The sequence below is a fragment of the Haliaeetus albicilla genome, chromosome 21 (genome assembly GCF_947461875.1).
Source record: "Haliaeetus albicilla chromosome 21, bHalAlb1.1, whole genome shotgun sequence".
Taxonomy (NCBI): Eukaryota; Metazoa; Chordata; class Aves; order Accipitriformes; family Accipitridae; genus Haliaeetus; species Haliaeetus albicilla.
Window position 1 is genome coordinate 15262418 of NC_091503.1, and position 15420 is coordinate 15277837.

The 15420-nt window shown below is 38.9% G+C and overlaps 1 protein-coding gene across 3 annotated transcripts in view; it reads right to left on the reverse strand.

The window, feature by feature from the left end:
• Positions 1-685: 685 nt before the first annotated feature.
• The window catches only part of LYRM4 (LYR motif containing 4), a 90439-nt gene continuing 75704 nt past the window's right edge, over positions 686-15420 (reverse strand). For all 3 annotated transcript variants that reach the window (XR_011329131.1, XM_069809032.1, XM_069809033.1), the window contains one exon: positions 686-1055. Coding sequence is in view for 2 of the 3 variants with exons in the window: in XM_069809032.1 (XP_069665133.1) it covers positions 993-1055 (63 nt within the window). In the remaining variant the exon portion in view is untranslated. The remainder of the gene's footprint in view (positions 1056-15420) is intronic.

Consider the following 15420-nt stretch of genomic DNA (forward strand, 5'->3'; position numbering starts at 1 on the left):
GCCTTTTTTTTAACATATTGTCTTAAAAGTGTTGATTATTCTACAGATTTAATAATAACCAATAAAATGCTATACTGAGTGTTCTGCTTTTGCTATGCAAAGCTTGCTGCCAGTTCATGACTTACAGCACTTGAGTTATTGTCATAGTTAGGTTCTTTTTATTTTGCAAAATTCAGGAGCTTTGTGAAAAAGGGAAACCTTGCATAAAGTGATGTGGTGCTTTCTGCTAACAGCTGCACCTCAACAAATTTAGAAAAGGACTCGGGGGTGAAAATATATTTTAAAGCTCCCAAGCCTCGGTGATGCAAGTCTTACATGCTGCTATTCTGATTCTGTTAATTGTTAAAAGTAGGATAAGACTGGTTATTAACTCTTGGAAACTAAAGAAAGAACTAGTGAAATTTTTATGTCACCTCCTGAAATGTCAAGGGATGCTCTTTAAAGAAATCACACAATGCAGTTTGTGATATTTATAAGTATCAAGGTCCAGGAGATGAAATCTCTGTCCATCTCTGGTTTTAATACTTAAGATGCACTACGTATTTAGTCATTTAATTTGGATGCTGTACACTATAAAATGAAACAGAGTCAATAAGAACTTAGTCTTAGTAACTGGGTGAGGGGTTTTAAATCTAACACATCTCTCGTGTGCAGTGAGAGACAAGATCAGCAGCAGAATAATGTATCTGGTTACAGGTAGTTTAATGAAGTTTTATTGTCAAAGTAGGGCAGGAGCTATTCAATCACATGGGACATACAAGCAAACAGATTTCAAGGCTACCTTACATGCCGTTATAAATCACAGCAATATATTTTAGAACATGTGAACCATTAAAAAGTAGTACTTTGGTTGCAAAAACTGAGTCTCTCAGGCATTTCTTCTGCTGAACAGAAAAGCTCAGACATGTGCAGTGAGTTTACGCATCTGTATGTGGCACTGTAGGATGCTGAAGATGGTCCAGTGTTGCTTCGGGATCAGAGACTTCTCATAGCTATGTGTTTCCTGGACTCTCAATAACCAATTTCTGCGTGGAATACAGTTGGCCAATGGTAACCTGAAATCAAACCAAAATATCAGAAAGCTGAAACTGGAAAGTAAACAGGTTATAATTTCAGCTTCACAAGAGAGATTAACAACCCCCCCCCCCCCCAAGAACTGAGTAGCCCATGTATTAAACTTTTTCATAATGACATTTTTCTTTCTATAAGTATTTTTTTGTAAATAATACTATTATCAGCCTAGACCTTAAGAAAAATAACTGGTACGTAAAATATCTGCATATATAAAATCTTGAAATAATGACATTGGGGAATACTGTTCAAAGGCTCATATTAAAAGTTACCATTAGAAGTTACTACAGAGGAAAAGCAAACAGCCTGTATGTTTAGAAAAATGAAAAGATGAAAATAATGAAAAATAAAAAGATGGATATAGTCAGCAGGTATTTCTTATTATGCTTTTTGGGTGGAGAGCCTAGATATAAATTGCATGGTGAGGTATTGTTTTCCAGTTCCTTTGGAACCCTAATTTAATTTGGCTTACAAATGGTGAAAACAGTTATACAGTTAGTTCAGCAGTAACATTATACACACACTGGAACTGACCTCTTGTTCATGACATAGTATTCACACCTCATATATTTGTGCTTTCTAGTGCCATGAGGAAATGAAAACTGACAAAAATGCAACACTGATGCTTTGATTCCTCTTGTTCTTTAGTACTTTCTAGTCTGCATTGTAACATTGGTAAATCGTAGTCAGATGCGCCGTTGGCGGTAGCCACACACAGCTCTTCGCTTAACAGTTGAGATGTGGAAGGAAGAAGTTTCATGCAAGTCAGGTAATGTAAGCAGGAAAAGGTGACATTTATTTTGAAAGTATGAGTCTGGGAGTCCAATTTTTAATATCTGTTATGCCCTTTCTTGCCCCTACTTTCTCCCCAAGGCCTGGGTACACAGTAGCTCTGTGTCCTTTTCACATGCAAAAAAAGTTCATATATTTAATTATGGAATTAGGACAAAAAAGGCTAGATGCTTAATTACACTAAGCACGATATATTTAGTAGAATTTAATACTGCACAAACTAAGCCCGACAGCAAGTCAGGCTCTCAAAGTAGTAAAAAATAAGGGAAAGAAATTTTCTGGCATTTTTCATTTACCATTTTTGAGGGGAAAAAATCCTGGCAGCTCTTATATAAAAATTTCTCATCTATGCCCACACTCACATAAAATGTAAATAATATTGCCTTTTAGGAAATGGACTATTTCATCTTGATAAACAGCCTTGTCTGAAAGTTGTAACACATTGATTTTAATCTTGAAATATTTATTACAAGAGAGCATTTATGAGCCATTCTTGAAGGAACAGAAGTTCTCCTTGCCAACAAATACTTCCCTCTTTTGGCACTCTGAACTAAGTAACAGCATATGAACAACTCTGATTATTTTTGAAATTACTTATGAAGCATGTTGCGTACAGAATATTTAAAACAAAGGCTGTACACAACTGTGGCATGTGTTACCAACAGCAATTTTAAGCTGTCAACAAGTGTTACTTATCAAAGAGAACTTGCTGCTCTAGGTTATGTGGCAAGCTATACACTTTAGTTGCTGCCTTACCACAGACCATGCTGTAGTACTTAATTTTTGTATACTGTGTTTTGGAGCCCAAAGAATCTTTAATCCTTTCCCACACAGTAGAGCAAATTTAATGGGAGGCTCAGAGGGATTACAAAAATGCTGAAACCTGAATTGCATTTTTTTTTCTCCACCAACTGGGGAGATAGATGAGGCTGAGTACGTGACTTCTCAGTCAATCATACTCAGCCAGGGCTGATGGCTTTGTAGGAGAAAGGTACGAGCTGTTGTTTGCTGTCTCTGTGCCAAAAGGTGATTATTATCTACTGCTGTACCTCTTGACTCGAACGCAATAAAATCACAGATGTGTGTGTTGAGCTGCTTCCTTAGTAAACCACAGGCGTGCACGCATTTCAGCGAGCGCACAGCCACCAGTGCTGCGCTGTCTGCCTTTGCTGGGCTGCTGCAGCTTGTCTGCTCTGGTGCCTCCCTTCCAGAAGCTATGCCATGACATTTTAAGCTGAACTTTGAAACTTAAGGATTTTTTTAAACTATTAGCCTTGAATTTCTAACATTATGAGCAAGCCTTTCCCATGCACTTTAGACAAAACAAATAGACCTTCCGTTTATAGCTGCTGAAAAATTCACATCTATAAACATCCACTGCCTCAGCAGAAGGACTGCACCGGTATTTACACACTGACACTCATTAACCCTCTGAATCAGAACGGCCTTCTTACGATATCCTCACCTGTGTTAAGTCTAAAGAAAGCACTTAAGCAGCAAGCATTGCTGTCGATCATTCTCCCAAATTAAAGACTTAAGTGGCTATCTGTTGTGTTCTTTTCTTCCATCATCTGTCTTTGTAGCTTGTACACTGCATGCCATTTACTCTTCTGGTAGGCGGCTGGAAGCCAGTACATAGGTCAGTGTCAGGGTATTTTCATTAATCACAGGAAGCTTTTGTGGAAAAAGCCTCTACCATTTTCTCAGCAACTTTGTTACCCAGATTTTATTTACCTCTGTAAGGTAACACATTGCAATTAAATTCTGCAGGAAAGAATGCACAATAAAGAACCACTTCGTCGTCAGGAGAAGACAATAAATAGAAATAAAAAGGCTGCTTTTCAGATCTTACTGAATTATTCGATGTTTAAATTCTGCCTGCAAAATTATGTACTTTAAAAATGTCTGACAAGTCCAACCCTCAAAACCTGACAATTTTTCCTTGTTCAAAGATTTAGTACAAGTCTATAGGGTCAGCTTTTTCTTGTGAACTTCAAAAACTTAATCTTGCCTTCCATCTGAATCCAGGAAAAGACTTAGGGTTTCAGAATAGGATTTATCACAACAAATGGGGAAAAAGAAATTACTGAACAGTAAGCACTGGTCCATCCTGTAACCCAACCATTCTCTGGTTATTGGGTTTGTGTGTTCATACGGAAACAGTACTTTTCCTTGCTCGTGGCTGGCAGCAGCAATCACAGGGAGAAGCCAGTTCATAGAATCTTTCACCGCTATTGGGAAAAAAGCAAGTAGGTGAGGTTTTCCCCAGATAACAGAATATCAGAGATGTATATGGGGAGGTGCAGTAAGAACTAAATAGTAGAATTAAATATTGAAAAAAAATCCCAACGTCCTGAAGACATTAGAAGAACATGCGCTAGCACCCTAAAAATTCAGCAATTCCAGTCAAATTGCCAGCTCTGAACTCTGTCCTCTCAAATGGCCTATGACTGGGCAGTGCCTGTCTCTGAGGGACACCTGTGGCTGGTGAGCAGGTTATGTGTAGCTTCCATGCCAAGACATGCGACAGATACAACTGCAACGGGACAGTGGTGACCTGGGAGGTAGCCTAAATCCTAGGGGCTGCCTTCCTAACCGACACAGCCAGTGGAGTAGATCCTGCAGACCCATTGCCACTGCTTGCAAAATACTACTAGAAGATCATCTTCAGCTTTTGAACACATGTGGCATCTCTTGTGGGTTTTATCCATATGAAGATTTTACTTTGCAGCTCAGAGTTGAGGTAGAAGTTACTGCTCCTATTTCTGCAGGGCTGAAAATAAGGTGACTGGGTTTTAAATTTTTTTCTAATTTGCCTCGGTCATTTTAGAGTGCATGGTTCTGCTCTGAAAAGTATGATGGCATCTTGTCTTGACAGCTCTGTATATATTCAAAATGTCTGTCCACTTTAATAACCACCACATTTTTCCCTCCTTAGTTGTGTTGGCTCTGCGGTACGAAGGTGGCCAGCCATCTCTTTCTCCCACATACTTTACAGAATTGTAATTGCGTGGTGAATAACCTGCGAGCTCTAACAAATCTTGCTGAGCCCTGCTGAAGATACTTCTTCTCACTGTCACCAAACTACTCATCATTATCTTCCTGCCAAACCTGACAATCTCCAAACTACTAGCTCCCTGCTTGGGTGAGGTCTCACTGACAAATTTCAATGTGAATGCCATAAAATTACTCAGGTAAGCAGCTAGGCGGCAGACCTGAGGAAAGGTGATGTCCAAAAGGAAATGGCAACGTACAGCCAAAGCGTACGCCCACATGGGTGGATCTGAAGAAGGATGCCCACAGCTTCAGTAAACAAATGCAAAGTCACAATGACAAGAAATCTGGCTTGTAGTATCTCTTAGCAGGATGGACACACGAGAAAGACAATTTAGGTCTCAGCCCTTGAATGAATCTTAGCACCTTGCACAGCTGGTGACATATCTTGATTGAGTTTCCCAGCACACAAAAACATCATCTTCCTAATTGCAATCAGGGTTATGTTCTTATGTATATCAATGCAATATGACTACAGACCCTCGTAATGGTACTTTTACCACCGCTTTCTAAGCTAAGTCAATATAAGAGTTGTACAGAGGAGTTTCCCTTCTATGTCTCACCCCATTTGAAACACAAATAACAAAATTAACAGTGTTTGTTTATTTAATAACTCTCCTGTCATTTAAATACAGTTTCTGAAGCAACCTCTAGGAGGCAATTTTCTGCCCTCAAAGGCAAACCAACTCCTGGGGGTTTTTCATGCAACTGTTAATTTTTTGATGGCAGACAAAAGCAGGAGCGGCCTAACAGGACATGGTGCAACACTCTTACTCTATGTAGAATCACTATATTGGTAAAGACAAGGCCTGCCTAAACACATAAAAGTGCCACCACAGCACAGGAATATGAAAACATCGTTAGACAGCAATTCCTTTAGCTCTCAATTATTTAAAAATTGATTTCCTGAGAGGGTCATCACAGAGAAGTAAAAAATGTTTCTTGTTTTTCTTAAAGAAATGCAGATGATAACTGAAGTTGATGCATTACAGATGGTTTTACATATTAAACACATTTACATATATAAAAAATATTAAAAACCCAATCTCTATATAAACATAGCCATCTTCTCTCTTTTGTTGAAAATTTGCTTGCAAGGAAGAAAAGGTCACCTTATTACAGCCAGGGATCACATATAAATATATGTGTTTTCATGGGTCTTTATTATGGAGAAAAAGGAAAAGGTCCTGTTTATGAATATATCTATACCATACACACACACATTATATATATATATTTTTTTTTTAAATCAGATTGGTTTGTCCTGTTGCACCTGGGAAGTTGACAGGTTTATCTCACAGGCACACTGCTGAATCTTAACTAGGAAGAAAACTCCCCGATGACAGTGCAGTCATATTACATATACTGCTGCTAATCTTGGCCTCTAACACCACATGAAGAAGTTGCCCATTCCTGTTTTCTTGCACTATGATTAAAAATGCATATTAAGTGAATGCTGACAAGAACAGAAATGTACAAGAATAATGATTACTTTTAAGAGTCAGCAACAGTGGTGTAAGTTGTTTACCTACTATGTCTCCTGTTGGATGATGCCAACCAATTTGCAATCCTATTGCAGATTTAAGTGAAGTAGTTATTGTTTTTAAGAAGCATTACCTTTTTTTCCCCACACCCAAAGTCAGATATGCTATATACAGCACACTTTGTAAGTATTTTTCATAATAACTAAAGCCAGTTTAATGTTTTTCAAATGAATATAGACAGCAATTTTTAAAATTATCTTGTATTGCAGTAATAAACACACCATTGTGGTACATAGTAACTTAAAAAATTCAAATGGAACCAAAAACTCATCAATAACTTCAGTGCTTTGCCAAATCTTTATGTGATATTAAATGCTGTAGCAGCAGCCTTATTTATTTTTGCTTAGGAAAGAATGTTGAAGAACTGCATTTGGGCCCTTAAATACATAGGTTATTCCAGTTCTTCAGAGCTGGAATCAATATGGAAAAAAAAAAAAGATTTTAGAGACATTTCGCTTATTTTCAGTGATTCCATTTGTCTACACAGGAATGGGAAAGGAAGTGAAGGAAAGCACAGAGCTGAGAAGTTAGAACTACTCTATATGTTACTTCTGCCTGTGTTTTGCAAATGCTGTTTTCTTTGCTACTTTGTGGCAAAACATCTTCTGCAGCCACAGCTACATGAAGCTTTTGAAAAAGCAGGAAAAATTAATTTATAGCTACCATTTGTCTGGCTTTCACTAAGTAGGAAGGTGTGAAGTAAAGTAAACCAGGCGAGAATTTATCTGAAAGTTATTTCTCTTAATAATGATAAATTATGTAATTTTATTAGAACCATATGTACTGCATCTTGGTACACCTTTATTCAGCCTATCAGAAGCAGGATGGCATATTTATTTAATGTTCTTATTAATTTATTCTGTGGGTCCTCCCTGAAGAGATACTCTTCAGTGAAAAGAGCAGAGAATCATATCTAATCCAGCAATGATTAACGCATAAAATACTGTAAACACATACACTCATGTGTATTTATATATGATCATCTACAATAGCGAGAGATTCTTCTTTTTAAATGTTGATTATTTCTCAGTTAAGGGAGCCTTGTTTTTTAAATTATACAAACATGCTACTATCCTTACAGACAACTTGGGCGTGACAGACACGGCCTTTGCTCCAAATAGCTACACACTTGACATTGCTTGAAATAACAAGTAAGGGTCCTCAACAAAGAAAGAAAAACACCGGAAAGCCAAGTGGACAAGATCCTGTGGTCCTTCAGTAAAGTCACACCGTTTCACTTCTCTCATTTCCTGCAAGCCTCGGCCTACAGAAGAAAAGGAGTGTGACAAGGAAAATGCCATTTTAAAAGTACACAGGGCCCAACAGCTGATGGCATGGGCAGCAGCCTGCTGCAAAGGGGAAGAAGCATCCCTCTGCTGCTGCAAAGGTAACCTTAAAAAGACGTCAGACAGTGGGTCACAGGAAAGCAAGCAGTGACTGATTTTGGGCTTAAACAGCCAGGTGAAGGTTTGGTACAACACACATCCAAGGAGGAAGCAGATCTGCAGCGTTAACACTGACCCGGCGTGATCTTTGCATGCTTTCCGCATCCTGGCAATCTCCAGGCTCCTGCCTCGCTTCTCGTCCTACTTGTTACCTGCTAACGTATTTCAGCATCTTCCCAATTCTCTCTCGTTTACATATAAAACCTCTACCACCACAGAGCAGCTCAAACTCTTTGGAAAGCCAAACACAGAAGAATTAGATCTTCTAAAAAGTCAGTCCCATGCGGGTAAAGGGGAGAAACTTGTCTGATCTCTTCTCAACATAGCATGCAGAAGAGAAAAATCACTCAGTTAAGATGCTGAGTGTGGCAAGGAAAGGAATACAAAACATTAGTATTTGAAAATACAGAGACAAAGACCTGGATAACATTGTGCTGAGTGTGGTATAACAGGTACTCTAGTAATGCTGAGACATTTGGTATGTAAATGCCCAAACCATTCACAGAGGACCCTATGTTTTGTAGCAACTACATAAGCAGAATTCATCAAAGCCAGTGGGAGTGCCTGCCTTACTTTTGTCAGTAACAGCCACTGCCACAAAACACACATTCTGCACTATGTCCAGGAAAATACTGTAATGTTTGCGTATCACAGATAAACCTAACTCCACAATACATACAAAGACTACATTGTCATTATAAAAGGAAAGTATTTCACTCTTCAGTGTCCTCTTGGATCACTAATTGAGAGACACTTTTGGAATGAAACACTGAAGAAAATTTAGTCCTTACAGACTGGTACAAAAAAATAATAAACATGCTTACTGAGAAGTGTGATAAAGTAATTTTGTAGCACTAATAGGCTTTCATACTGTGAACTACTGCAGAACTAAAATAAGCTGCCACTTTACGCTCAACAACAGTCATAATTTAAAGAACACCTTTTACAACATTTGTATTTGAAGTCAGATGCTAGAAATGCAATGTACTGAAAGAATCAACTTTACCTCACTTCTCATGTAAACTGGAGAACGTGGCTGCTGGGAAGAGCTGCAGAACAGTTATGCAAGGATGTATATGGCATGTTTGTAGGTTAATGTCTTTCAGAAAATTACTTATCCACCTGTGCCCTCCCCCTTTTTTTTAATACAGCACATCACCTTCTACATTCATCCTCCCTTCTAGTTGAGAAAAATTATGCAAAATTTCTGATTTTGTCCCAAACTACTAGAACTTAGAGAAAGTTCCAGAGACAGCAAATGGCACATGGACTTTCTGTTTTTTTAACTAAGAATTACCTGTCCAAATGATGATTGTCGAAAGCCTTGAAAAGCTTTCATGCTTTATCGTCACCATATTTTTAAGTGAACAATATAAAGTAAATGCAAGGCATCGAAGTACGTGCATTGGGAAAGGCTGAGCTTCATGACCTAAGACATCTTGAGACAGCAGGTACCAAAGTACTAAGGACTGAAAAGCAAGACTGGCTGGCTGTAGTTCTGGGAGAATGCATCTGAGGGTCTATGTGCAAGAAACATGCCAGAGAAAATGTCGGAGCTCACCCAGATCACAAGTAGTTCAGGAGTGTGCAAGCCCAGCGTGGTGAGAACAGCCATAGTCAATGGTTCTTCAATGAAGAAAATGCTGTCAGTGCAGCGGCACAAGGCAATCCAGATTGCTCTAAAAAATGTGTTTGGTCTGGCAGCATGGAAAACCTTGGTCACTTGCTGCCTTTGAAGCCAGCAGCTATTCTGATCCCAGCCGGGCCTGCGCTTGCTTCCATGCAAAGTTCATACCTGTGGTATCTTACATGACACAATAGTCACCCATGCACATTAGCTACAGTTCCACCTTGATTTTTATAAACAAGAAGTTTTCGCAGTATCTGCAGTACCAAAGCATGTGACTGCATGTACACCTGCAGTAATAACTCCATCAGACAACTGGTAAACAAGTACACAACATGTATTACGCTTGAGGGCTCTCCAGTGGGAGCTGAGGGGACACTTCTCCTTGCAGGTTCCTGCCCAATATTTTACAGAAAGTATATACACGTAGCAGGAATACAGAGAGGTATAATTACTCTCAGAGCTCAGATCTTAGATTACCTGCTTAAACAAAAGAATTAACTGTAACTAATAGGAAAACTGCAGCACTTAAGACAGGTTGGCACAATCACCTACTACAGAAAGATGCACCAAATAAGGCAAATATTCTTCCTTTCAAGCAGAACATACTTGTGTACATCTGGAAAGGCAATACATTATTTAACTAAATAAACTTGGATTTGTGTTTTTATTTATTCTGAATCTTATCCAAAACACCAAACATAAGGTGACTCAAAACTGTAATACTGTTTAACCTAGCAATTTAAATTTTCTGTTTTGTTAATGGCCTTTGAGCCACAGGAACATTTAAAAAAAAAGCATTTTTATCTGCTACTGAAGGTATATTTTGGGAGGTGAAAGACACAGTGAGCTGCTGAATTTTTACATGAATGGGTGTTAGCCACAGTTAAGTTATTTGGTGGCGATACGCCTGCTTCAAGACTCCAGACTGTCCTCATCGAGATTCCTAGTGCTGGTTACAGGATGGCACCAGGTACACTGCATTTTGTAAAACTGCCAGATGCTTTAATACTATTTTAAAGTAACAAGGCCTTTTCAGCATTTTGGGGAGAAAAAAAAAAAAAAAAGTCAATCCTGTAACATACACATTTTTCCAAGACATAAGACACAGAGAAACTCCTTTTCTTCCTATCTTTCAAGAAGGCTAAGCCCAAGGATTAAACTTAGTTTTATATGAGGAACAATTTACTTTAAGGTTCCATTACGTCTCTTTCTCCGCACTGATGTTACCTTACACACACCTTAGATGTGATTACAGGCTGAGCTTTTCTCTGTGCACATTCAAATTACAAAATTAAATTGGAAAGAGCAGAAATAACTAACTGAATTTATCTTCAGGAAATACATCTGTATTTCCTGAAGATAAATTCTGTATTGGATGTTTTTGATTCAGTCTGTATCTTCACCCAGAAAGGAGCACCCCATCTACGTAAATACTTACATGTCAAGTCCCTATTGCAGTGTCTAGCTGATCTGTAAGTGTATAAGGAAAGGAAAGTTTTTATTTTTCTGCATTAACAAGACCTCCTTTTTTGGCAAAATTCTAACAGATTACTAAGCTACAGTCATCTGTTCCTGACAGAATCACAAAGATAATTTCCTTGTTTATCTGACTTTCTGTGATGGAAGATATCCAAGGATTTTTTTTCTTCTTGCTTAGCTGTCATTCTGGGTTTAGTATCTTCAAATCCCACACCTGAAAGTGACCCAAGCTTCAAAGAGTTTTTTTCTGTTTTTTTTCCCCCTCTTTTCGAAGAGTTCCAGTGAAAGCTGTACAAAACACACCAACATCCTTGCTCTCACATCCCCAGGGGAACAAACACAGTCCCTTTAGCTCTTGGGAATCAAAGGCATCAGCATTTGGAATTTCAGCTGGAAAAAAGCGTTGCCTGGACTGTCACCACTCTTCAAAAACCTGAGTAGGGAGCAGATGAGAAGAAAGGACATTGATCTTTTAGGACTGAGGATGGATTTGTTGAATTTCAGTCAAGGTTTGTGACTGTGAGTTGTCACTTGCTGTCCATTGTACCATGGACACCCTGAGATCAATTCTCTGGCTCAGCTCAGTTTCCAAACCAACACCCCAGTCAAAAAACGTGACTCCGATCTACTTTATTAAGCAGTCTCTGTGGAGCTGTAACTGCAAACAGAGTGAACCACTCTACTCCGGGTGAAGGCAGGTGGACTTCTGCCTTCCTACAGCCTCTCCCCCAGGGCAGGAATCGCTACCCCTGCCTCTCAGCAGCGAGGCAAATGCCGCTTGCAGCACCGCACTGAGCTGAATCCAAGCCCTCGCGCTCACACCTGCCCAAGTTTAGGCCAGCGTGCTGCCATCAGACTGCTCTCTGGCCTGCGAGCTCACGCTCAGCCAGTTCCATACACAAATGAGTTAATTTCCCAGTGCTCCTCAGCTCAGCCCTTTTTACAAACACTAAGAATTAACAAGGTAGAAAATAATTATTTGCAAACCCTCCAGCTTTTGAGCAGGAGATATCTGTGTTTGTGTGGATATAGGGTACAGCTTACATTAACTTGTTTAATTGGAATAAACTATAGCAGCACTTTTTTCTTTTTTTTTGGCAAAGATAAATTACTGGGTTTAGCACAACTGGTAAGAGCTAATTCTGTACAAAGAGTTCTTTTCAGTAGTGTGGGTGGCAAAACACTTTCAGCATCTGGCTTAATTAGTTCTTCCTTCCTTGCAATAGCACAGGGCAGTTCGCAGAAGGAAAAAAAAAAAAAAAAAGAGATTGTAACAGAAGATGTGATATAAAATACTCCTGTTTGCTCTTCCAGTTTTGTCAATTCTCCCTTCTTTAATGTCACACTAAATGGAGGCTTGCCCTGGTATTTCCTAGCACAGATAACCATTAGGGGTGAGAGGTTAGCACTTATTTCAAATACAGGCAGGGAGCAACCTCTGTTCCTCCCCACAGGATGGAGTAGAGCATTCCTTAAACAAAACACTCCAGCCAAAACCAAACAGCACAGCAATGGGAGCGCCACAGAGGGCTTTCCCCTCTGCAGACTTACCATATGGCTTGTGGGTGGCTTCTTTAGCAAGGACTGGGAAGCCTGAGCTGCTAACGAGACCCGCTCCCCAGCGCAACCTCTCTGACACAGATCATTTATATGACAAAAAACAACACGGGTGCCAAGTACAATCATTTCAGCTTCACTGCTCCCAGCGTACAGCACACCAACTGCAGTGTAATAAACCACCGCCACAAGCAAGCACTAACTTTAACACACAGACACCTTCCTTTCCATATGAGCTGGCCAAAAGCACTCGGGCTCTTCCACCAGCACAGACGTGGACGTGCAAATGCTCCGCAGCTGTCAGCAAGACACAGCTCCTACCAGATAAAAACTGGGCTTGCAAGATCCACTTGACCTTCTGAATGTCAGTAAGATAGAGGGTGAAAGGCCAGGAAGGGCACACATGTTTGTATTTACCTTCATTACAGGCCATTTCAGAAACAGCTGGAAATTTTTCCTGGCTGTTTTCTTTTGAATAATGACTCTGGAGCTGTACTTGAGCGAGTCACAAATCTATTTAAAAAACAATCCAAAGTGTTACAAACCATTACCAATGTTTCTCTGTCTCCTAACTAGGCTGAAAAAAGGCAGGATTATGAAAAATTTCTGTTAGGAAAAACTGAATATGCAGGGAAAAACAAATTAAAATTGAAGGAGTGTTTTATGAAGACAAACAAACTAACCAATTAATGAGGAAACTCTCCAGATATCTTCAAGAAAGAGCAGGCAGTGAAACTGCAAATAACAGTGTTTACCTGTACCTACAGTTCCTGTTTCTTCGGGAAATTATTTTTGTATTTGCCCATTCATTTCTTTTGGCAGCAAGTGGAAGACAGGGAATTACTCCTATAGATAGTATTATTAGGCAGACTGATTAAAACCAAGAACCAATCAAAACTTCTTAGAACTGCTCACTGCTCATTTACGGTATGAGCAGCCTGATACTGAGAATAATATTTTCTAATACATGCCTCTCCATAACAGTTGTTAGAAAGCCCATGGAATTTTGGTCCTCGGAATGTTGTTGATGAATCTTGAAAAGACTGTTTAAACACACGTCGGGGCGGGGGGGGGGAAGGAGCCAATTAAGGGGAATATATTGAATCTAGGAATTTGTCAGTGAAGAACCCTGTCAGAAATAATTTCTAATACAACACTTCCCACTTTTTGTGGCTTGACAGCTTACATATTTCTTCATTTTCTTTCCATTTATCCATGTAACATTGAAACAAAAAGGGGAACTGACTGACTACAGACAGAAGACAGTGAAGCTATTTGCACAAAAGCTACTCTGAGGGACATAAATGGAAAGCAGAGATTCCTTCATCATCTTTCAGTACTAATCATCTCAGTTACTTTTAACAAAAGGAGAGCAAGATTAACTGGCAGGAGATTAGAAATGATTCTTTAATATATGTAACGTATTACGTCCTTTAACATACATATGCATCCAAAAAATATTTTGCTTATTCTATGCCAGCTTATTTATTTTGCTATTTAAAAATAATTTAATATAAACCTTACGTATAAGCCTGCATACAAAAGAAAACCCCCTTTGTGGAAAAAAAAAAAAACAAAAACCCACAGAAAAGTGAGCCAGTAGATGGCATTGTGGCACTTCAAAAGACGTTCCAGAAAATTCCACTTAAAAAATATGCAAGCCTAAGTACTGTGTTTAACCACTTGCTACTTAACCAATGCAATATTTTGCTCCTGCTCAATGCTACACATGCACAACCAAATAAACAAAACCACACGATGTAGCTGCACTGTCATACTAGCCCTGAAACAAATCTCTGCTCTGGTTCCCAAATCCAATTAGCTCTGTATGCTAGATTTACAATCCCAGACTTGAAAAGATGATCCTTATTTGATGACTAAAGTCCCATGAGCCATGGCCATCAAGGGGATACTAGAAAGGATGTGATTAAGTTGCAAAATATTTCCTAAAAAGTAATCATACACAAGATCTTACAACCAATGCAGATGATACTATTTCCTGCCATACAGACATTACTGTGGAATAGATATTACCCCATAAAAATAAATTTCTGGACTATTTCATGAATACTCCTATTTTCTTTCAATTAAACTGCTGGTATGCTCTCACAGCTAGGGATGAGAAGACTGTAGCAACCCACCAGTTTCTTGTGCAACACAGCAGTTCTCCATATTGCTAAAACCATGAAAACTTGAAAACATTTTGCAGAACTCAACGTACAGAAAAACTGAGGAATTTTATGAATTATATTCTATACGCAGGCAAAATTATTTAAACTGAAGTTAGAATTGCAACAACCAGTAGTTTATCTGCATGCTACTTTACAGATAAACCTGGTTTACCTTGACCAGCTCTGAGCAGGGGGTTGGACCAGAGATGATCAGAGACCCCCTTCCAGTCTCAGGTATTCTGTAAGGCTTATATATCAATGCTCCTCATGGTATTAGTCTTTAAGAAAAGGTCTAGTTTCGCTGCGGTATTTTTTTTGTCAGGAATTTCTCAAAGTCCTTGTATCATAACAAAAAAATTTCAAGATAGTGTTAATTGAGTCTGCCTAACTTAAGGGCTCTTGACTAAGTTCAATAGTGCACTCTAAGTGTCCGGTTGCATATATTGATATTTTTTCCATGTCATTTCTAATAGAGCAAACTAAAGCAGTCTAGTCTTCCTGATGGAGAATTTCAACTTCAAGTCTCTATTGCCTGATAGGCTAATGCTTGGGTTAAGAAACAAGCAACTAAAACTTCATCCACAAATTAAAATAATAGCTCAAATATTTTTGCAAATTTAACACGTGCAAAAACACCATGGTCACTTGAACAAAGCTGGTTTTTGTATGTGGAAATT